Raw genomic sequence first — 17,296 nt, forward strand, 5'->3', positions numbered from 1 at the left:
TTAGTGGATTACAGTTGAGATTTAGATATAATCTATATTTCTCATTATTTCCCTTTTGTTGTGATCCATGTATTCTGGTTCACGTGTAATTGGACATGGTTCCTCATTCTTCATAGAGGCCAGGGCTGGAAGTATATAGAGCTTTCTACCTACATAGATAAGGGAGGGTGTGCCTCATTACTTGAGAGCAATCCCTACAGATGATTTTTGAATGACTCTCTGGCAAAGCCATATATTCCTTTGGTTGGCCAGGTGCCAGCACTGAACGCACTGTGGGCAAAGAAAGCAAATGTGGAGTGCAGAGAGGGGTAAAGATGGTGAGGTGATTAGCACATCTAGGATAAAGAACATTTCAGGAGGAAATCAAATGGTAAAATAAAGGTATACCCCAAATTTGCATACTTGGTGTCTGAAATTCAGCTCCTAAATCTATGTTCAGACTCCTTAACAAAAGTGCATGATTTTTTCAAAGGACTGTGCGTCTGCCATTAACATGGTTGGATTTTTCAAGGGTGACAATGTGAGATGCACAGACCCTTTGAAAAAAATCAGGCCACTTCTATCAAGATGCCTATCTTCAGGCACCCAGCTTTGAAAATTTTGGTTAATATGACTAGGAGTACATTTTGACAATGTCATCTAATACAGCCTAAATGGCTTCCTTTCCTGTCCAGTCACCTCACCTCATATGTACATTGGGCCAAAACACACACCCTTGATGTGTTTCACACACACTTTTTCTGTTCTTGTTCAGCCACAACAGCAAATGGCCTGTTAACAACTGTTTCAGTACCATCTTTCCAAAGAAATTAGAAAAACAAGAAACAATGGGCCAAGCATTCTTTCCCTCTACTCTACATACTTAAGCTCCACTATCCTCTGTTTTGTAGCATGATTCAATTTAAAATTTCAAAGTGCTATGTAAAAAATGCATCATTCATTTCACATAAGAAAAATGTAATATGCATTTGGATCCAATCCTCCCTCCCCCCAATTTGAAAATCATTTACTATACAATCACACAATTTTGGAAAGATGCTATATTACTCATATTCAGAGATGTCATTTAAGAATGAAGACTCACATTCCAAGGGGTAATTAGACGAATACAGTAAATATCACTAATACAAATAAATTCACAAGATTAAATATCTATCTGGTATATAATTATTGCTAAGTCTACCCTGCATTTTTTATTAGCTATGTATTGATAACTTACAATTTTTTTATTTTTAAGCTAACACAAAGGAAGACCTTATATAAAAATGTACACAAATTGACTATTGTTGTAACACTAGTAATCTATAACTTGAATGCATTCAGACCTGTAGCAGGCTGTTGCTGCTGAGAAAGTGTGGCAGCCATGGCAACGGCTGCTGCATTTGGTATGTTGCTGAAAGGGGTTGGTCCCGTAATAACACGTGGGGCACTCTGCCATTTCTTAGCTTCTGCTCGTCTTGCCTCAAACACATCCATAGCATCTCCCAGAAAGGTTTTCCTGTAGCCAAGGTATTGGTCTTTGAGCATCTGAAAGAGAAGGAGGGGGAAGTCATTTTAGTTCAGTACATCTGAGGTAAGAACTGAATAGTTTAGTCATGGGGCAAGTTAACAGTTAAATACATTTTAATATAATTAAAGAAACATTTTTCATATTAGTTTAGGGGTGTTAAACTCATGTTTTGGAGAGGACTGAATTAATTTTCTGTTTATGACTACATGTCACCACCAATCTGGAGCTAATAAGAGATGTCAACTAAAAGACTTTCCACAAAGATCGAGGCCAAATCCTCAACTGGTATAAATCCATATAGTGGCACTTGATTTATATCAGCGCAGGATTTGGTCCTAGGTAGAATATCATGTTTATGTAGTAACGAAACTTCTTTAGTATCTTATTTTGGCATTCAGTATCATTGAGTGGGAAAATATGCTGAACTTCAGAACCCTTTATTGCTGCCCTTTGCTTTCTTTGTTTTTTAATCCCTCTTACTTATGTTTTTCCTTCTTTCTGTAATGAAGGAAATACAGCATCTCCCATTTCCCAGTCCTCTTGGGATTCACTCCCACCCCTACCCCATTTCATCTGCTCAAGCAATCAATAAAGCCTTGCACGGATACAAAAAGGTGTATCCGTGATCCACAAAAATGGTCTACGGGTGTCCACATCAGATATCCATGGATTTGCAGGACTCTAAACAGCTCCACAGGTCACTTTGCAGCAGTGATGCAGGGTGGTGTCAAGCCTCCCAACTGCCCCTCGCCCCCAGTCCCACTTCTTCCCAGAGACTTCCTGCCTTGCCGCTCACTCTGCCCCTGCCGTACCTCCTTCCCCCCTCTAGGCAGTAAGGCTACAATTCTGGGTCCTTCTATGCAGTGCTGCCCTCCCCTTGGAGGACTAGGACACCCCTAAGCTGCACCTTCTAATGCATGCAGCCATTGCCACCTGCTTGTTTAAAGAACAACCCCACCCTCAAAATGTTGCTTGGCTCACTCCCAATAGGGAGTTGTAGTTTACCTCCTCCCTCCAAGCAAGCTGGGGACAACAACTCCCAGAATGCCCAGCATGCTGTTGCATGATTCAGAGAACTGAGCTAGAGCCTGCAGGTTGGGTGACAGCAGCTCTGTTCGGGTGAGCGTGTGCTGCAGACACGGCCTCTCAGAGGATTCAGGAGTCCTAGGGCAAAGCAATTTCAGGGGCCTCTTCCATAAAAAAAAAGTGCAATACTATATTCTCGTGGGGGCCCCTGCGGGGCCTGGGGCAAATTGCCCCACTCCCCTCCCCCCCGAGGCAGCCCTGGGAAAACTAAACCTTCCACATCTTGGCACAAACCTAGTTTTGAGAAAAAACTTTTTTTTTTTTTTTTTTTTTTTTAAACAAGGTCTCACTGGCTCTCAGCATCAGCTAGTGCTAAAAGGCACTAAAGCTCATTAAAAGGGTTGGACAAATATGAGCCGTCAAAACTTTTTTTGGATTGAAAACTAGGGATTTTTAAAAAGCAGAAAAAAAAATCACAGACAATGTCTGCTTTCCTTCAAAATTTGTTGTGGTTTTTTTAATTGAAAAGCTGAAATTAGTCTGCCAAAACCTGAATATGGTTTGGGGCTTCAGAAGCGTGTGGCCAAATATTTGCTGCTTGCTGTGTTTGATTGTTTAAAGAAACAATAAAAAAAAATTCTGCTTAAAAAAAAAAATCCAAAACTTTTGAACCACCTCAGCTTGTGACCAAACACCTGAGACCATCCAGTCAGAGATTTTTCCAGGTTTCTGATACTCTGCTGGCTTCCTTGACTCATATCTGTCTCCATAACTTTGGGTTCATTTAGGTTAGAACATAAGAACAGCCATACTGAGTCAAACCAAAGGTCCATCCAGCCCAGTATCCTGTCTACCGACAATGGCCAATGCCAGGTGCCCCAGAGGGAGTGAACCTAACAGGTAATGATCAAGTGATCTTTCTCCTGCCAACCATCTTCACCCTCTGACAAACAGAGGCTAGGAACACCATTCCTTATCCATCCTGGCTAATAGCCATTAATGACTTAACTTCCGTTCATTTATCTGTTTCCTAGAGACTGGCTCCATGGGGTCCCTCACAAACTGGAGAAGTTTACTGTTTGTCTTTAGTATAGTTTATGTACATACTCCACGAACTGAGCATCTGAGCTTGTTCCAGAATCTGGGATGAGTCTATGTTGTGAAAACTGAAATGCTCAAAATAGCATATGCATGTGAATGGACACAGGGTGCTAAAGTTAAATTAACCCAGAGGTTCTCAAACTGGGGTCAGGACCCCTCAGGGGGTCACGAGGTTATTACTGGGAGTAGCGAGCTGTCAGCCTCCACCTCAAACCCCGTTTTGCCTCCAGCATTTATAATAACGTTAAATATAAATTTAAAACACTTTTTTATATAAGGGGGGGGTCGCGCTCAGAGGTTTGCTATGTGAAAGGGGTCACCAGGACAAAAGTTTGAGAACCACTGAATTAACCCCTCTGAAGCCTCAGGAAATGGTGGTGGTGGTGGTGGTGGGGGGGTCTCCCTAGGGTTGTGAAAGAGTTAGGTGGTGTAGGATGTTGCTCTTCTCATGTGATCCCTGCCCCAGTGGCTAATTTTAAATGAAGCTACCCTCCCCTGATATGAATCTCCCTATGGCACTGAAATTAAATATAGACTATAATTTGGCATTTGAGAAGTGAAAGGGATGGAAGCCCTAATGGAAAAGCTAACAGCTTGGCTCTTTGCAAGCCTCAAACTGCTGAATGAGCTTTAGGGTAGGGAAGACTGTGCCTCCCAAACAGCCTGGCCCTGCCCCCTATCTGACCCCCACCCACTTCCTGTCCCCCAATTGCCACCCCCCTCAGAATCCCCGATCCATCCTGCTCCTTGTCCCCTCACCTCCCCCAGAGACCCCACCCTCCTCCACCACTCCAAGACCCCACCCCTGCTCCCGGTCCCGACTGCCCCGACCCCTATCTACCCCCGCACTGAGTCCTGACAGATCCCCGGAACACCCACAATCCAACCCCCCCTTCCCCGTCCGCTGACCGTCCCCCCAGCCTCTGCCTCCTTCCCTGTGCCCTGACTGTCCCTGGAACTCCCTGCCCCCTATCCAACCCCTACCCACTTCCTGTCCCTCAACTGCCCATCCCCCCCTCAGAATCCCCGGACCCATCCTGCTCCTTGTCCCCTCACCTCCCCCAGAGACTCTCCCCAACCACCACCCCGGGACCCCACCCCTGCTCCCTGATTGCCTGGCTGAGTCCTGACAGACCCCTGGAACATCCACAATCTAACCCCCTCCCCGTTCCCTGTCCGCCCCTCCCCAACCTCTGCCCCCTCCCTGTCCCTGGGACTCCCTGCCCCTTATCCAACCCCTCAGCCCCATCCCCAGCCTCTTATCCCCAGCTCCCCAGTCACCCGGTGCCTCAGCGCATCACATTCGGGAGCATCCCTGAACATCTGCGCAGTGTGGCTCCGGCGGGGCCTGAGCCCCTCCCCGCTCAGAGCAGCGTGGTAAGGGGAGGAGCTGCTCAGCCTGGAGCTTGCAGCCCCACCCCCTTACCACGCGGCTCTGAGCAGGGAGGAGCTCAAGACCTGCCGGAGCCATGCTGCAGCGCTGTTCAGGGACGCTCCTGGATGCGCTGAGGCTCCGGGAGAGGGGCGGAGGCGGGGTCGGGCTGGGGCAGGAGTCTCAGCCGTTCTCATGGGGGCCCCTGCGGAGCAAATTGCCCCACTCCCGCCCCCCGCCCCCCCCCCCGTGCGGCCCTGGCTGCAGAGCCCTGTGTGGATACCAAATTTGTATCCACAACAGTGCTGTGATCTGAAAAAATGGTCTGCGGGTATCTGCATCTGTGGATACAAAGCGGATATCCGCAGATTTGCAGGGCTCTAGTGATCAGCAATTAAGCTGCTGGTCTCTCCCTCATGGACTAGAGAAAAATGGCTTCTGATCAGACCAGCTTCTACGCTTTTAAATCTTTTAGCCCCTCCTTTATCATGTGACATCCCTGCCAGCTTCCCCATGAGTACAAACCCTTGCCACCTGATTTCATTGCCATGGCATCATCTCCCTTGACACAGGCGTTCCCATGGGTATGAGGAGCTAGCCTATTGAGCAATTACATTTCAATGAAGAGCGCTTCAGCAGAACGGCTATTTTGTTATGCTTTTACCACCGGCCTCTGGAATCTCAACCCAACATGCAGGCAAACAGATCACAGAGTAGGTAAAAGGCTGCACACTCAAAATGAAATTTACAGCCTGGCACACGAGTTCAAAATTTCATAGAGAATTCACAAGTTGTACAGACACAGTCCCAATCGCAACAAGGATGTGTAAATTCCTCAAATTTCACAATGTGAGAATTGTCTTACTGCAGTCTTCTCTACTGACCTAAAAAAATCTTTTCGTGGGTACGAATGAGAATAGGCCACATTGCATACTTTTTTTATTTTGGGCATGCAGAGGCTGTACTAAAGAAGCCACTGAATCTCAACCAGCAATGAACCCAGAATGCTGTTTTGAACACAACACTCAAGGGCTATTTTGCAAAATTACTTTATAACTGGAAAGCTGTATCTTCCCCGATTCTGCTCATATTCAAATGATTAACTCATTTGTGCTTGAATTGTCAAAAAAAACCAAACACACACTCATTGGGCAAACAGCAAGTATAGAAAATGTCCGGCCCCAAAATTTCAAAAAGTTACGAGCAATTGAAAAGACATGGGAATAAATGGAAAATATTATGTAACCTTAAAATACAGCAGTCCCCGCTCCTGCCACTTTTATAACAAATAGTTTAAGCCAGCCAATCTCATTGCTTGAACCAGATATGTTCCAGCTCTCACATTAGAGAATGTGCTTTTTATTTAGCAGCATCACTTTAAAAAGCTTAAATGAATAGCTTAAATCAACTGTTTAAAAAAAACAGAAAGGCGAAGTGTTATAGAAACATTGACATGAATAATGGCCTGCAGTGTTTCTGATTCTGAAATACATATGAAAATATTATTCTTGGAAGTATAACCTACCTTTACATTTTCATGTATTGATTGAAGTTGAGCAGCTAGAGCTACAAATGTTTGATAAATTTTCTGCATAGCCATAGACAAATCTGTAAAACATGTATATCAGCAAATAAATTCATAATCTTACTGCAATAGTGAGACAAATTAATTAATTTAGCATTTATACTGCAAAAAGGGTAAAACAACCAGCTCTATGATGTAACTTGCTGCAAACCTATGAAGAAAAAAATAAAACACACTACATTTCCTGTAAAACAAACAAAAGGAGCTGTATGAGAGTAAAGTAATATTTTCTATTTAAAGAGGAGTCTGGACTTATTAACAAGTGAACAATGGACAGAATTATATTTGGGAATGATATTCGCAACATTTTGCCTATTTCTCCTCGTACTTGAATTCCACCTGCCCAAATTTTAGCTGTATTGGGCCAGTATGTCTTGTCAATACCAGTAAAAGATGCATTAAAATGAGTCAAATTTTCTTGCATTTGTGAATGCTTATTTAAAACCCAAAATTTCATGACTCTGAATATTCAAAGTTCACTAAAAAGTTAACCATCCATGATGTAGCCACAGAGAAAGCCCTCAATCCTGTGTGTAGTTCCAAGACATGACTAGATAGAACCACAGGACCAACGTTAATCTAGCTCTGTCCACAGGGGCACTCTTCTGAGTAAGCCAAAGAGGTCAAATAAGTAGGATAGCTGTGTTTTTGCACAATATTTCAGATGCAGGTCTCTTCCTAAACAAAACTGAAATGCTTTCAGTTTATCCACCTGGGGCAAGTCCCAAGACAGAATTAAAGCAGGAATTCAGGCCCCAGGCTTCCTGTCAAAGTTGTCTGAGCTGGTGCTTAAGTTCCTAAAACTTACTGTATTGGGTGACTTCAACATCCATATGAACAATAATTTCTGAAAGTTAACTAAGGAACCCTGATAGTTAAAGAGTAAAGTAACTAATATGCTTTCCCCCTCCCCCCACTATTTAAGAATTTCTGTAAAAACATTAAAATTGAACTTTTTACCTTGTGGAGTTATATGTGAATTGTTTGCTTGAGTGGCAAGATGATTTTCCAGTTCTTCAATTTGCTGTCTGTAGTGCTGCAGCTGTACTTCAAACTGTTCAACCAAGATCCTGAAGTAGCTGGAATAGAAGAAACAGATCACACTGGTTGAATTTCCCTCCTTTGCAGCTTCATTTTTACTAGTTAGGTCTACACCAACTGCAAGACTTATCAATATAATTTTAAGCAGTGGTCACTATTCCAGTAAGCATATTCTATATTACTCTTCTTCCAGTGCTAGAGAACATGTGTTTCCTCTGCCTGAAGGTGATGTATGAATCTGTTAAGATTGACTTTTTACTCTTATTTTTGTTCAGTAAAACATGCAGTACATGCAATAAGGCATAGAACAAAATGTTAAAACAGATAAGCATAAAACAGTATACAGTTCACATTTTAAAGGGAAACAAAATAAAGATGGTTTCCTCTCCACTGCTGGCCAATGTAGGGGACAGGATGCCATGTTTGAATCCTCTGATGCTGGGTCAATTTGTGATTTTAATTATTTAATGTGCTATGTTTTTATAAGTATACTTAAATATTATCAGATGCCTCTATCAAAGGAGTAATAGATTACACATTGCAATGTACAAATCTATTTATAAGACACATAGTAATGTATTTTTGATGGTAAATACAAGTTTCTGTTAGATACAGTAACTTACTCTGCTGGGGCTGAATTTTCATGTTGAAGACCAGGAGGAGTTTTCTGTGTTCTTAATGCTATTTCTGCATTCTTCAGTTCCTAAATAAGCAAATGACGTGAATAAAACAAAGGACTACATGCTATAGTTCTATAGAAAGATGAATTCTGAAGAAAAAAAAATCTAACGCTACTACTTCTTCACAGAGGGCTCTTTCCTTGGATGTGTTTTTGGCATGCAGTGTTTAATTAACGTTAAACCTTCAGGTATGGATGTATAATTCTGCTAAATGAGATATTTTCAAAACCTGGAATGTCAGGGACTGGGGTTGCCAAAGACACATATATTAAGATGGACAGGACTTTAACACAACGCATAGCAATGCTGAAGAGGGAACAACTGGTTTCTCTCTCCTGAAAGGGGATTCAGTTTTCAAAAATTTAGGAAATGCTGTACTATACTATCACAACTAAACTTTAATTTCCACTTCATCTAAAATAATTTTATATTTGTTCCTAGACTTCAATAGAGAAGATTAGGGGAATGGGAGGAAATAGCACACCTAAAAGGAAGAAACAGGAGAACAGATTACACGATTGTCTATTTTTAAAAGAGCACAGCCAATAGTTTACAATTTATTTATTTATTTTTAACATTTCCACTAAATCCTTCCTGACGGACTTCCCAGAGTATTATAATCACAGGATACACACTTCTGTGATTTGACTGTAGTACATTCTAATAACTATAGTAATAAGAATTTTTGTTATCTAGTTCTGGACTTGTTTATTCTTAGCTGTTTTGACTAGTCAACATCTGAAAACACACCCCTGTGGAAGCAAAAGAAAAAATTGTATTCACTATATTCTTCTATGGGAACATATCACTGAACTTTTAGAATCCACTATTATTTTATAGCTGAAGAAAGTACTTTATTACAAGACATAGGATTAGCATCATTTTTATTTTAGAGTACAAATCACATGCAGACTGGTTTCATAAGAACAGCCATACTGCATCAGACCACTGGTCCATCTAGTGCAGTATCCAGTCTTCAAACAGAGGCCAATACCAGATGCTCCAGAGGGAATGAATAAGCCAGGACAATTACTGAGAGATCCATCCACTTCTGGCACTTAGAGGCTTAAGGACCCCCAGATTATGGGGTTGAGTCTCTGACCATCTTGGCTAATAGTCATTGATGGACATATACTACAGGAATGTATCTAATTCTTTTTTGAACATAGTTATACTTTTGGCCTTTAAACATCCTATGGCAACAAGTTTCTCAGGTTGACTGCAATATGTGAAGAAGTATTTTCCTTTTGTTTTAAAACTGTCACCTATTAATTTCATTGGGTGACCCCAGGTTGTTCTTGTGTTATGTGAAAGGGTAACTAACACATCGCTATTCACTTTCTCCACACCTTTCATAATTTTATAGACTTTATCATATTGCGCCCCCCCCCATGATCATCTCTTTTCCAAGATGAACAGTCCCAGTCTTTTTAATCTCTCATATGGAAGCAGTTCCATATCCCTAATCATTTTTGTTGCCTCTCTCTATACTTTTTCCAATAATATCTTTTTTGAGATGAGGCAACCAGACCTGGTATGGGTGTACCGTGGATTTATATAGTGGCATTATGATATTTTCTGTCTTATTATCTGTCCCTTTCCTAATGGTTCCTAACATTGTTTGCTTTTTTCACTGCTGCTGCACATAGAGCAGATGCTTTCAGAGAACTATCCACCATGACTCCAACATATTTTTCTTGAGTGGTAGTAGCTAATTGAGATCCTATCATTTCATATGTGGAGTTGCGATTTTTCCCCAATGTACATTACTTTGCATTTATCCACACTGAATTTCATCTGCCATTTTGTTGCTCCATCACCCAGTTTTGTGAAATCCCTTTGCAAGTCTTCACAGTCTGCTTTGAACTTAATTACTTTGAATAATCTTGTATCATTTGCAAATTTTGCCAACTCATTGTTTACCTTTTTCAAATAATTTATGAATATATTGAACAGCATCTGTCTCAGTACAGATCCTGGGGGGGGTGGGGGGGGAAGACGACTCTGCTATTAACCTCTCTCCAATCTGAAAACCTGATAATTTATTCCTATCCTTTGTTTCCTGTCTTTTAACCACTTACTGATCCATGAGACAATCTTCCCTCTGATCCCATGACCGCTTACTTTACTTAAGAGCATTTTGTGAGGGACCTTGTTAAAAGCTTCCTGAAAGTTCTAGTAAATATATCCAGTGCATCACCCTTGTCCACATATTTGCTGACACCCTCAAAAATCTTTAATAGATTGGCCAGGCATCATCTCCCTTTACAAAAGGCATACTGACTCCTCCACAACATACCGTGTTCATGTATGCAACTGATAATTCTGTTATAGTTTCAACCAATTTGCCAGATACAAGTCAATAAGCTTAATTTCAGTAACAGCCAGCATTTCCTCTGGAGATGTTTTTAAAATTGGCATTACATTAGCTATCCTACAGTCATCTAGTTCAGAGGCTGATTTAAGTGATAGGTTACATACCACAATTAGTAGTAGCAAACCAAGCAAAATCCTGAAGAGTGTAGTGGAAAATAAAGTGCTACAGTTCCTTTAACTCTAAATTTAAGGAAGCGCTTTAGAGGCTAGCAGCGTTTACCTTGCATAGAACAATGTCCAATTGCAAGACAAAGTGAAAACTATCTAAAAACTTGTGTTTTATTTCATTGCTTTCTTACAACCTAGAACATTCAGCGACTGAAAAGAATAGATACTAGTAAGCTGGGATTGAGCTAGCCTGACAGCAAGGAACTAGCCTGACAGCAAGGAAGTTATTTCTAGCTCTCACAACTGCTAACGAACAGAAGATAAGGTATTCCTGTGTCATTCCAGATTGATTTGAAAATGCCATATTTATTGAAGTCTAATGTTTACAGTGATAATTAGATTTTATGAAATCTCAAACATGAAAAAAAATGCAGATTCAATTTATTTTGTTTGCTTCCACTTAGGGTAATCAAAACATGATCTCTAATTCGCTTTTATACTAAGAGACACTGCCCTGCAGAAATATTTCTCAAGTGAGCAATATAAGAAGGTGACAAAATAAACTAGATCCACTCAATTTTTACTGCTGCTTTACTGACCTCGTAATTAATATCCCTACATCTGACTATACAAGTGATTATAGGATTTCTATTTTAAGTGTTTTTCTCTTGGGAATCTCAGGGTATGTCTACATAGCGAAGAAAAATCCACGGCTAGCTTGTGCCAGCCGACTCGGGCTTGCAGGTCTCAGGCTGTAGGACTGTTTCATTGCTATGTAGACTTCCTGGCTAAGGCTGGAGCCCAAACCCTAGAACCCTCCCAGCCTGCATGGTCCTTGAACCTTGACTCCAGACTGAGCCAAAGACTGTATACTGCAATGAAACAGCTCATTATAGTCCAGACCCACCACCCTCAGTCGGCTGGCACAGGCCAGCCATTGGTTTTTCTTTACTGGGTAGATATATCCTTAAGATTTACAAGAAGTGATCCAACCCTTCATTTGTAAAATTATTTTGGGTGGGATCCAAGTTACTACAGAGAATTCTTTCCTGGGTGTCTGGCTGGTGAGTCTTGCCCACATGCTCAGGATTTAGCTGATTGCCATATTTGGGGTCAGGAAAGAATTTTCCTCCAGGGCACATTGGCAGAGGCCCTGGGGGTTTTCCGCCTTCCTCTGCAGTGTGGGGCACAGATCACATGCTGGTGGATTCTCTGCACTTTGAAGTCTTTAAATCACAATTTGAGGACTTCAGTAGCTCAGATATAGGTTAGGGGTTTGATAAAGGAGTGGGTGGGTGTGATTTTGCAGCCTGCATTGTGCAGGAGGTCAGACTAGATGATTATAATGGTCCCTTCTGACCTGAAAGTCTAAGATTCTATTTTCTGGTCAATACACAAATAATTTGAGCTTCTAATATTAGAGTGATTGACAACATTGAATATCTCTCACCTTATGTGAAATCATATGCTTGCTGATTTGAGCTAATAAAATGATACTTGTCTGTTAACATACCTGGGCAGTTTCCATTTTCAATTTGTCAATATTAAGAGTGTTTCTCTGTAGTCCACTAGCAGCCACTGACAAAAGCTGTTTCAAAGCTTTAATATCTTCCTGTACTTTAAGCATTGCTTTGGAAGACATTCTACTAATTTCTTCCTGCACTTGTTTTTGTTCTTTCACAAATTTCCTGAAAAAAAGTTGGAAGGAGAAGTTTAATTTGTTACATTTAAAGCACACAATTGTTTTACCTCTTGAGTATTGTTTTAATAAAAATAAAATTAATCTTGACGAAATCCCAAACCACCAATACTGAGTAATAATTTTGGCTTTTGCCTCTTTTGCAGAACTGCAATATACTATAATTTCACCATCACCCCCAACATTCTAAAACTGGAACTTCAACAAAAGATAACTCCTCTAAATATCTTGTACCTTCAAAAGACAGCAGTGTATCCTCACTATCTAAAACAATTTTTAAAAGTGTGATTAAACCACTTGTTACTTTAAAGCATGACAACATAATTATTTGGTTATCCCAACTAGTATAAGGAAAATACTTACTGGAGATTTTCTACATCTTGACAGATTAGTAGAGGTAGATTTTCATCCTTCAGTGCTTTACTATCTCTGTCAAAAGATAACACATGCATACATAGACACAGAGTACTTTTAAACAACTTTACCCCATTACTAAACAGTCAAAAAGCTGTAAATATTCATTCTGCTGTTCAAGTATGTATCTAATTTATGAATGCTATAGTAAGTAATAATGATTTGAATTTCCTTTTATAAAACCAGTTGTGAAGAACTGCACCAACTTACTTAATTCTTCACTGAGATACGATGGGTGAGGTAATATCTGATTGGACCAACTTCTTCAATGTTTTGCAGGAGTTTAATTTTACAGATGAGTATCATGAGATTTTCCAAAAACCACGTAATGAGTCTGCAAGAGAGTCAGGAACAGAGAGACCACAGGAGTCCTCTCTGTCTGTTCTGAACTCCAGCTACTAAATACAGCCTTCTACATGAAGCTAAACTAAGCGAATTTAAGGTTACATATGCCTCTAGACAGGGACCATGCCCCCTCTGCATTTGGAAAGCATCTAGCACACTTTTGGTGCTATTACAAACTAATTAGTAATAACCAGAAACACCGGATCTGTATTTTGTGGTTATTGGGACAGTGATCCCCTCTCCACCTATTTGAGTCCTACAAAATTTCATCAGAACAGTCAACTCCCTTAATGTATTTAACAGTGATAATTACATCTTCACAGTATATAGGCATTTTTAAAGGCCAAAGAAACAAAATAGGAGAAACATTTTAAAGCTTCACTATTTTCTAAGAACCTGTAGAACGTAAAGAGGAATACTAAACACACTTACTCTGGTCTTGTTCCTGTTTTATCACCTAGAAGATACAGATAATTTTATATAAGAATTGATACCTTGAACAACTGTCAAGCAAAATAAGCCTTAAGACGTTTTTGGGGGAAGGACTGATGACTATCACTCACCTTTGTGCATGTTGGCTCAGGGCATTAGGTCAGCCTCATTGGAAGAAAATGTAATTGACTCTTCCCCTCCTCTTTCATTACAGGTTTCTATTCCCTGCCCCCCACCACTTACAGTCTCTCTTATTTAGACAGCATCACTGTGGCACATGGCACTTTACAGACAAGGATCTCCTGAACAGGAATGATGGTTCGGCAGAGAAGGCACTACCCTGAGACTCTGGAAACTATGGACCAATGCTTTGCTTCACCAGAGACCTCCTGAATGACCACAGATGAGTCACTTAGTCTCTCTGTGTCTCAGTTCCTCATGTGTAAAAACGAGATAATACTTCCCTACCGCACGGTGATGTTGAGAGGTAAAAACTTATTAATAATTCTGAGGCACTAAGATATTACGGTAATAGGTAATTATATGGCTCTTAAGTGATAGGCCTCCTCCACATCTCCCACTATACCAGTACATTCCTATAGCAAAGTCTTCTTTCACAAAACATGCAATACATACCATTCTGCTGGCTCAAGTAAGACTCACAAGGGTGGATTGTATATGGTTTCTAATCTGCTATTCTACTATTCCAGCCTTTGAAATAGCTACCCTGAACAACTGCTCTTAACTACCCTCTCCCCACAAAAACCAAGGGATTACTCAACTATAATGTGAACACTGAAGAAAATGCATCATCTTTGCTTTAAAACTCTGGGAATAACTAGTTTAGCTATGTCTGACATGGGAAGTGGAAGACCAAACCCCCTTAATGTATGCTCATATCAACACCATAAACATTACTTACTAATTGGCAAAAAGTATACTGTAACCACAAAAGTACTTTTTTTAAACTGCTTTTGATATAATATTTTATTAAGAAATTTAAAAAGTATATTACGTTTAAGTATTAGAAAGACAGTAAGAAGATTACAGATTATTTTAATCAACTTTGTAGGAGACTTACATAAACCCATGGAAATGCTTCCATGACTTAAAATTCATTGTAATGAAAGAAAGTTGCTTTCAAACAGGTTCTTTGCATTTGTAACACACACTTATAGTCTTAACTCTAATCCCCTGCGCTCCCAAGTGGTCAGAGTACATGTGGACATGTGCGAGCCTGACACAGCCTTTGAGGCAACAGACCTGAAGGGATTCATACTTTTAGACTCAGAGATACCAAGTTTGATCCTTGCTGCCAACAATCCACCCAGAGGCATTGCATTACCCCAAGTTTGCAAGCAAAATATCGCTGCATTGTATTTATGCAGAAGAACCTACAAGTTAAAATAGCTGAAAACTTAGTCAAATTGCCACAGCAAGAGAAGTGCAAAAAGTAAATTACTATTTTTCTTTTAGAGAGACAAGGTGGGTGAGGTAATATATTTTATTGGACCAACTTCTCTTGGTGAGAGAGAGAGAAGGAGAGAGAAGGTTTAGAGACACAAAGAGCTCTTCTTCAGGTCTGGGAAAGGTACTCCCAGCGTCACTTCAAAATGCAAGGTGGAAAGGATTGTTTACCATAAGTAGTTAGCACATATTGTAAGGGAATATTCAAGGTAGCATGGCCGGTTAACACCTCTGCAGTTATAGAATAAAGAGAGGAGTTTAGGTGGTTCAGATTGTAGTAATAAACCATAGATCTAGTGTTTCTGTTCTATCTGTGATTTTTAGTGTCTAGCAGCACTTCCTCAGGTTTCATCATTTTGCCGAGGGTGCTTGACCCCAGCTCCGCCCCAAGGCCCAACCCCCACTTCACCCCTTCCCCTAAGGCCCCACTCCACACCTTCCCGTACCCTTCCCTGCCCTCACTCCACGCCTTCCCCCCAGCGCCTCCTGCACATCTCTGAACAGCTGATTGTGGTGGACAGGAGGGAGGAGCTGATTGGCAGGGCCCAACAGCGGGCACTGAGTACCCACTATTTTTATTTTTCTGTGGGTTCTCCAGCCCTAAGCACCCACAAAATCAGTGCCTATGTCTAGCAGAGTAATGAATTTAAGCCCTCCATCTCATCTTTTGAACGGTTCCTTGCAACAACGTTTCCCAAACTTGGGACGCCGCTTGTGTAGGGAAAGCCGCTGGCAGGCCAGGCCAGTGTGTTTACCTGCAGCGCACGCAGATCCAGCCGATCGCGGCTCCCACTGTCTGTGGTTTGCTACTCCATGCCAATGGGGGCTGCTGGAAGCAGCAGCCAGTATGTCCCTTGGCCTGCGCCACTTCCAGCAGCTCCCATTGGCCTGGAGCAGTGACTCGCGGCCAGTGGGAGCCATGATCGGTTGGACCTGCAGACGCAGCAGGTAAACAAACTGGCCCGGCCTGCCAGGGGCTTTCCCTATGCAACTGGTGTCCCAAGTTTGGGAAACACTGCCTTACAACATGTGCTAACTACATATACTAAACAATCTGTTCCACCATGCAGTTTGCTGTGATGCTGGGAGTACCTTTTCCAGACCTCAAGAAGAGCTCTGTCTCTCTCACCAATAGAAGATGGTTCTATAAAACATACTACCTCCCTCACCATCTCTCTTTAATGTCCTGAGACCAACATGGCTACAACTACATTGCATAATTTCTTTTTTAGCTTTATCAATCTTAAAACCACCCTTGATTATTAAAGACATTTTTAAAATACTTTATTTTTACAGTGTCCATTAAGAGTTAGAAAAACCAAGCCATCAATGTCTCCTCACTTACATCTTTCAAATAAGTGCTTTCAAACAGAATTTTTACAGCAAATATTTTCCAAGGTTTCATAAAAATTACAGAAAAACAATATTGCAACAACTTACTCTTTTTATCTGAAGAACTACTAAAATCTATGCCACCAAGACCTTCATTAACAGTAGTTGAAGGAGCAGAAGTCGTCCCCAGAGTCAAACTCAGAGCATTCTGTCCGAGTCCTACAAATAACCCAAAAAGTATTTCAGTAACACATAATTTAGTGTTTTAGCTTCAATATATTGTGATTAGATTTATGTGAGTCATCTTGTTTTCAGGATTTGTTTAGCTAAATTTGGGTCAGGAAGTACAGTGAAAATAACGTAAAGAGAAGAAAAACAATTTCTTCTATAAACTAAATGTTCTAAATATCTAATTTTAACATCTTTACCTGCCTCATCACTGCATAGTGTCATGTTGCCTCACTCAGGATTAATACACTATTTTTCAGCATTATTCCACACAGTGAAAGGAGTGTGAAATATCCATTTAATTGTGCACTTAATTGCATTTTATATGCAAAATAGCAAGCAGTCAGCATTGAAAATTTGAGCCATTAGTCTTTCATATGGTCAGTGGCCAACATATAGCAATTGACCAGAGTTTACAAAAAGATCTTGTTAGTTTCACAGAGGCTATCTCCAGGACTCTGAGAAGCAGTGTACAAAATTCTTACAAATGTCACTTAGCAACTAGCCACTTCCTACAGCTGAATATGATGATTATTTTGGGGGAGTGTGAACAGGAGGGTGACAGAATCTCTCATCACCT

At 40.9% G+C, this 17,296-nt stretch overlaps 1 protein-coding gene across 3 annotated transcripts in view; it reads right to left on the reverse strand.

Annotated features, from left to right (window-relative positions):
• Positions 1 to 17,296, reverse strand: part of NUP58 (nucleoporin 58) — a 52,737-nt gene that overhangs the window by 21,326 nt on the left and 14,115 nt on the right. For all 3 annotated transcript variants that reach the window (XR_007772196.1, XR_007772195.1, XM_050937246.1), the window contains exons 6-13: positions 16,597 to 16,707; positions 13,690 to 13,714; positions 12,862 to 12,927; positions 12,313 to 12,487; positions 8,259 to 8,338; positions 7,555 to 7,673; positions 6,535 to 6,617; positions 1,326 to 1,527 (exon numbers count right to left, since the gene is read on the reverse strand). Coding sequence is in view for 1 of the 3 variants with exons in the window: in XM_050937246.1 (XP_050793203.1) it covers positions 1,326 to 1,527; positions 6,535 to 6,617; positions 7,555 to 7,673; positions 8,259 to 8,338; positions 12,313 to 12,487; positions 12,862 to 12,927; positions 13,690 to 13,714; positions 16,597 to 16,707 (861 nt within the window). In the remaining 2 variants the exon portion in view is untranslated. The remainder of the gene's footprint in view (positions 1 to 1,325; positions 1,528 to 6,534; positions 6,618 to 7,554; positions 7,674 to 8,258; positions 8,339 to 12,312; positions 12,488 to 12,861; positions 12,928 to 13,689; positions 13,715 to 16,596; positions 16,708 to 17,296) is intronic.

The sequence above is a fragment of the Gopherus flavomarginatus genome, chromosome 1 (genome assembly GCF_025201925.1).
Source record: "Gopherus flavomarginatus isolate rGopFla2 chromosome 1, rGopFla2.mat.asm, whole genome shotgun sequence".
Lineage (NCBI taxonomy): Eukaryota > Metazoa > Chordata > Testudines > Testudinidae > Gopherus > Gopherus flavomarginatus.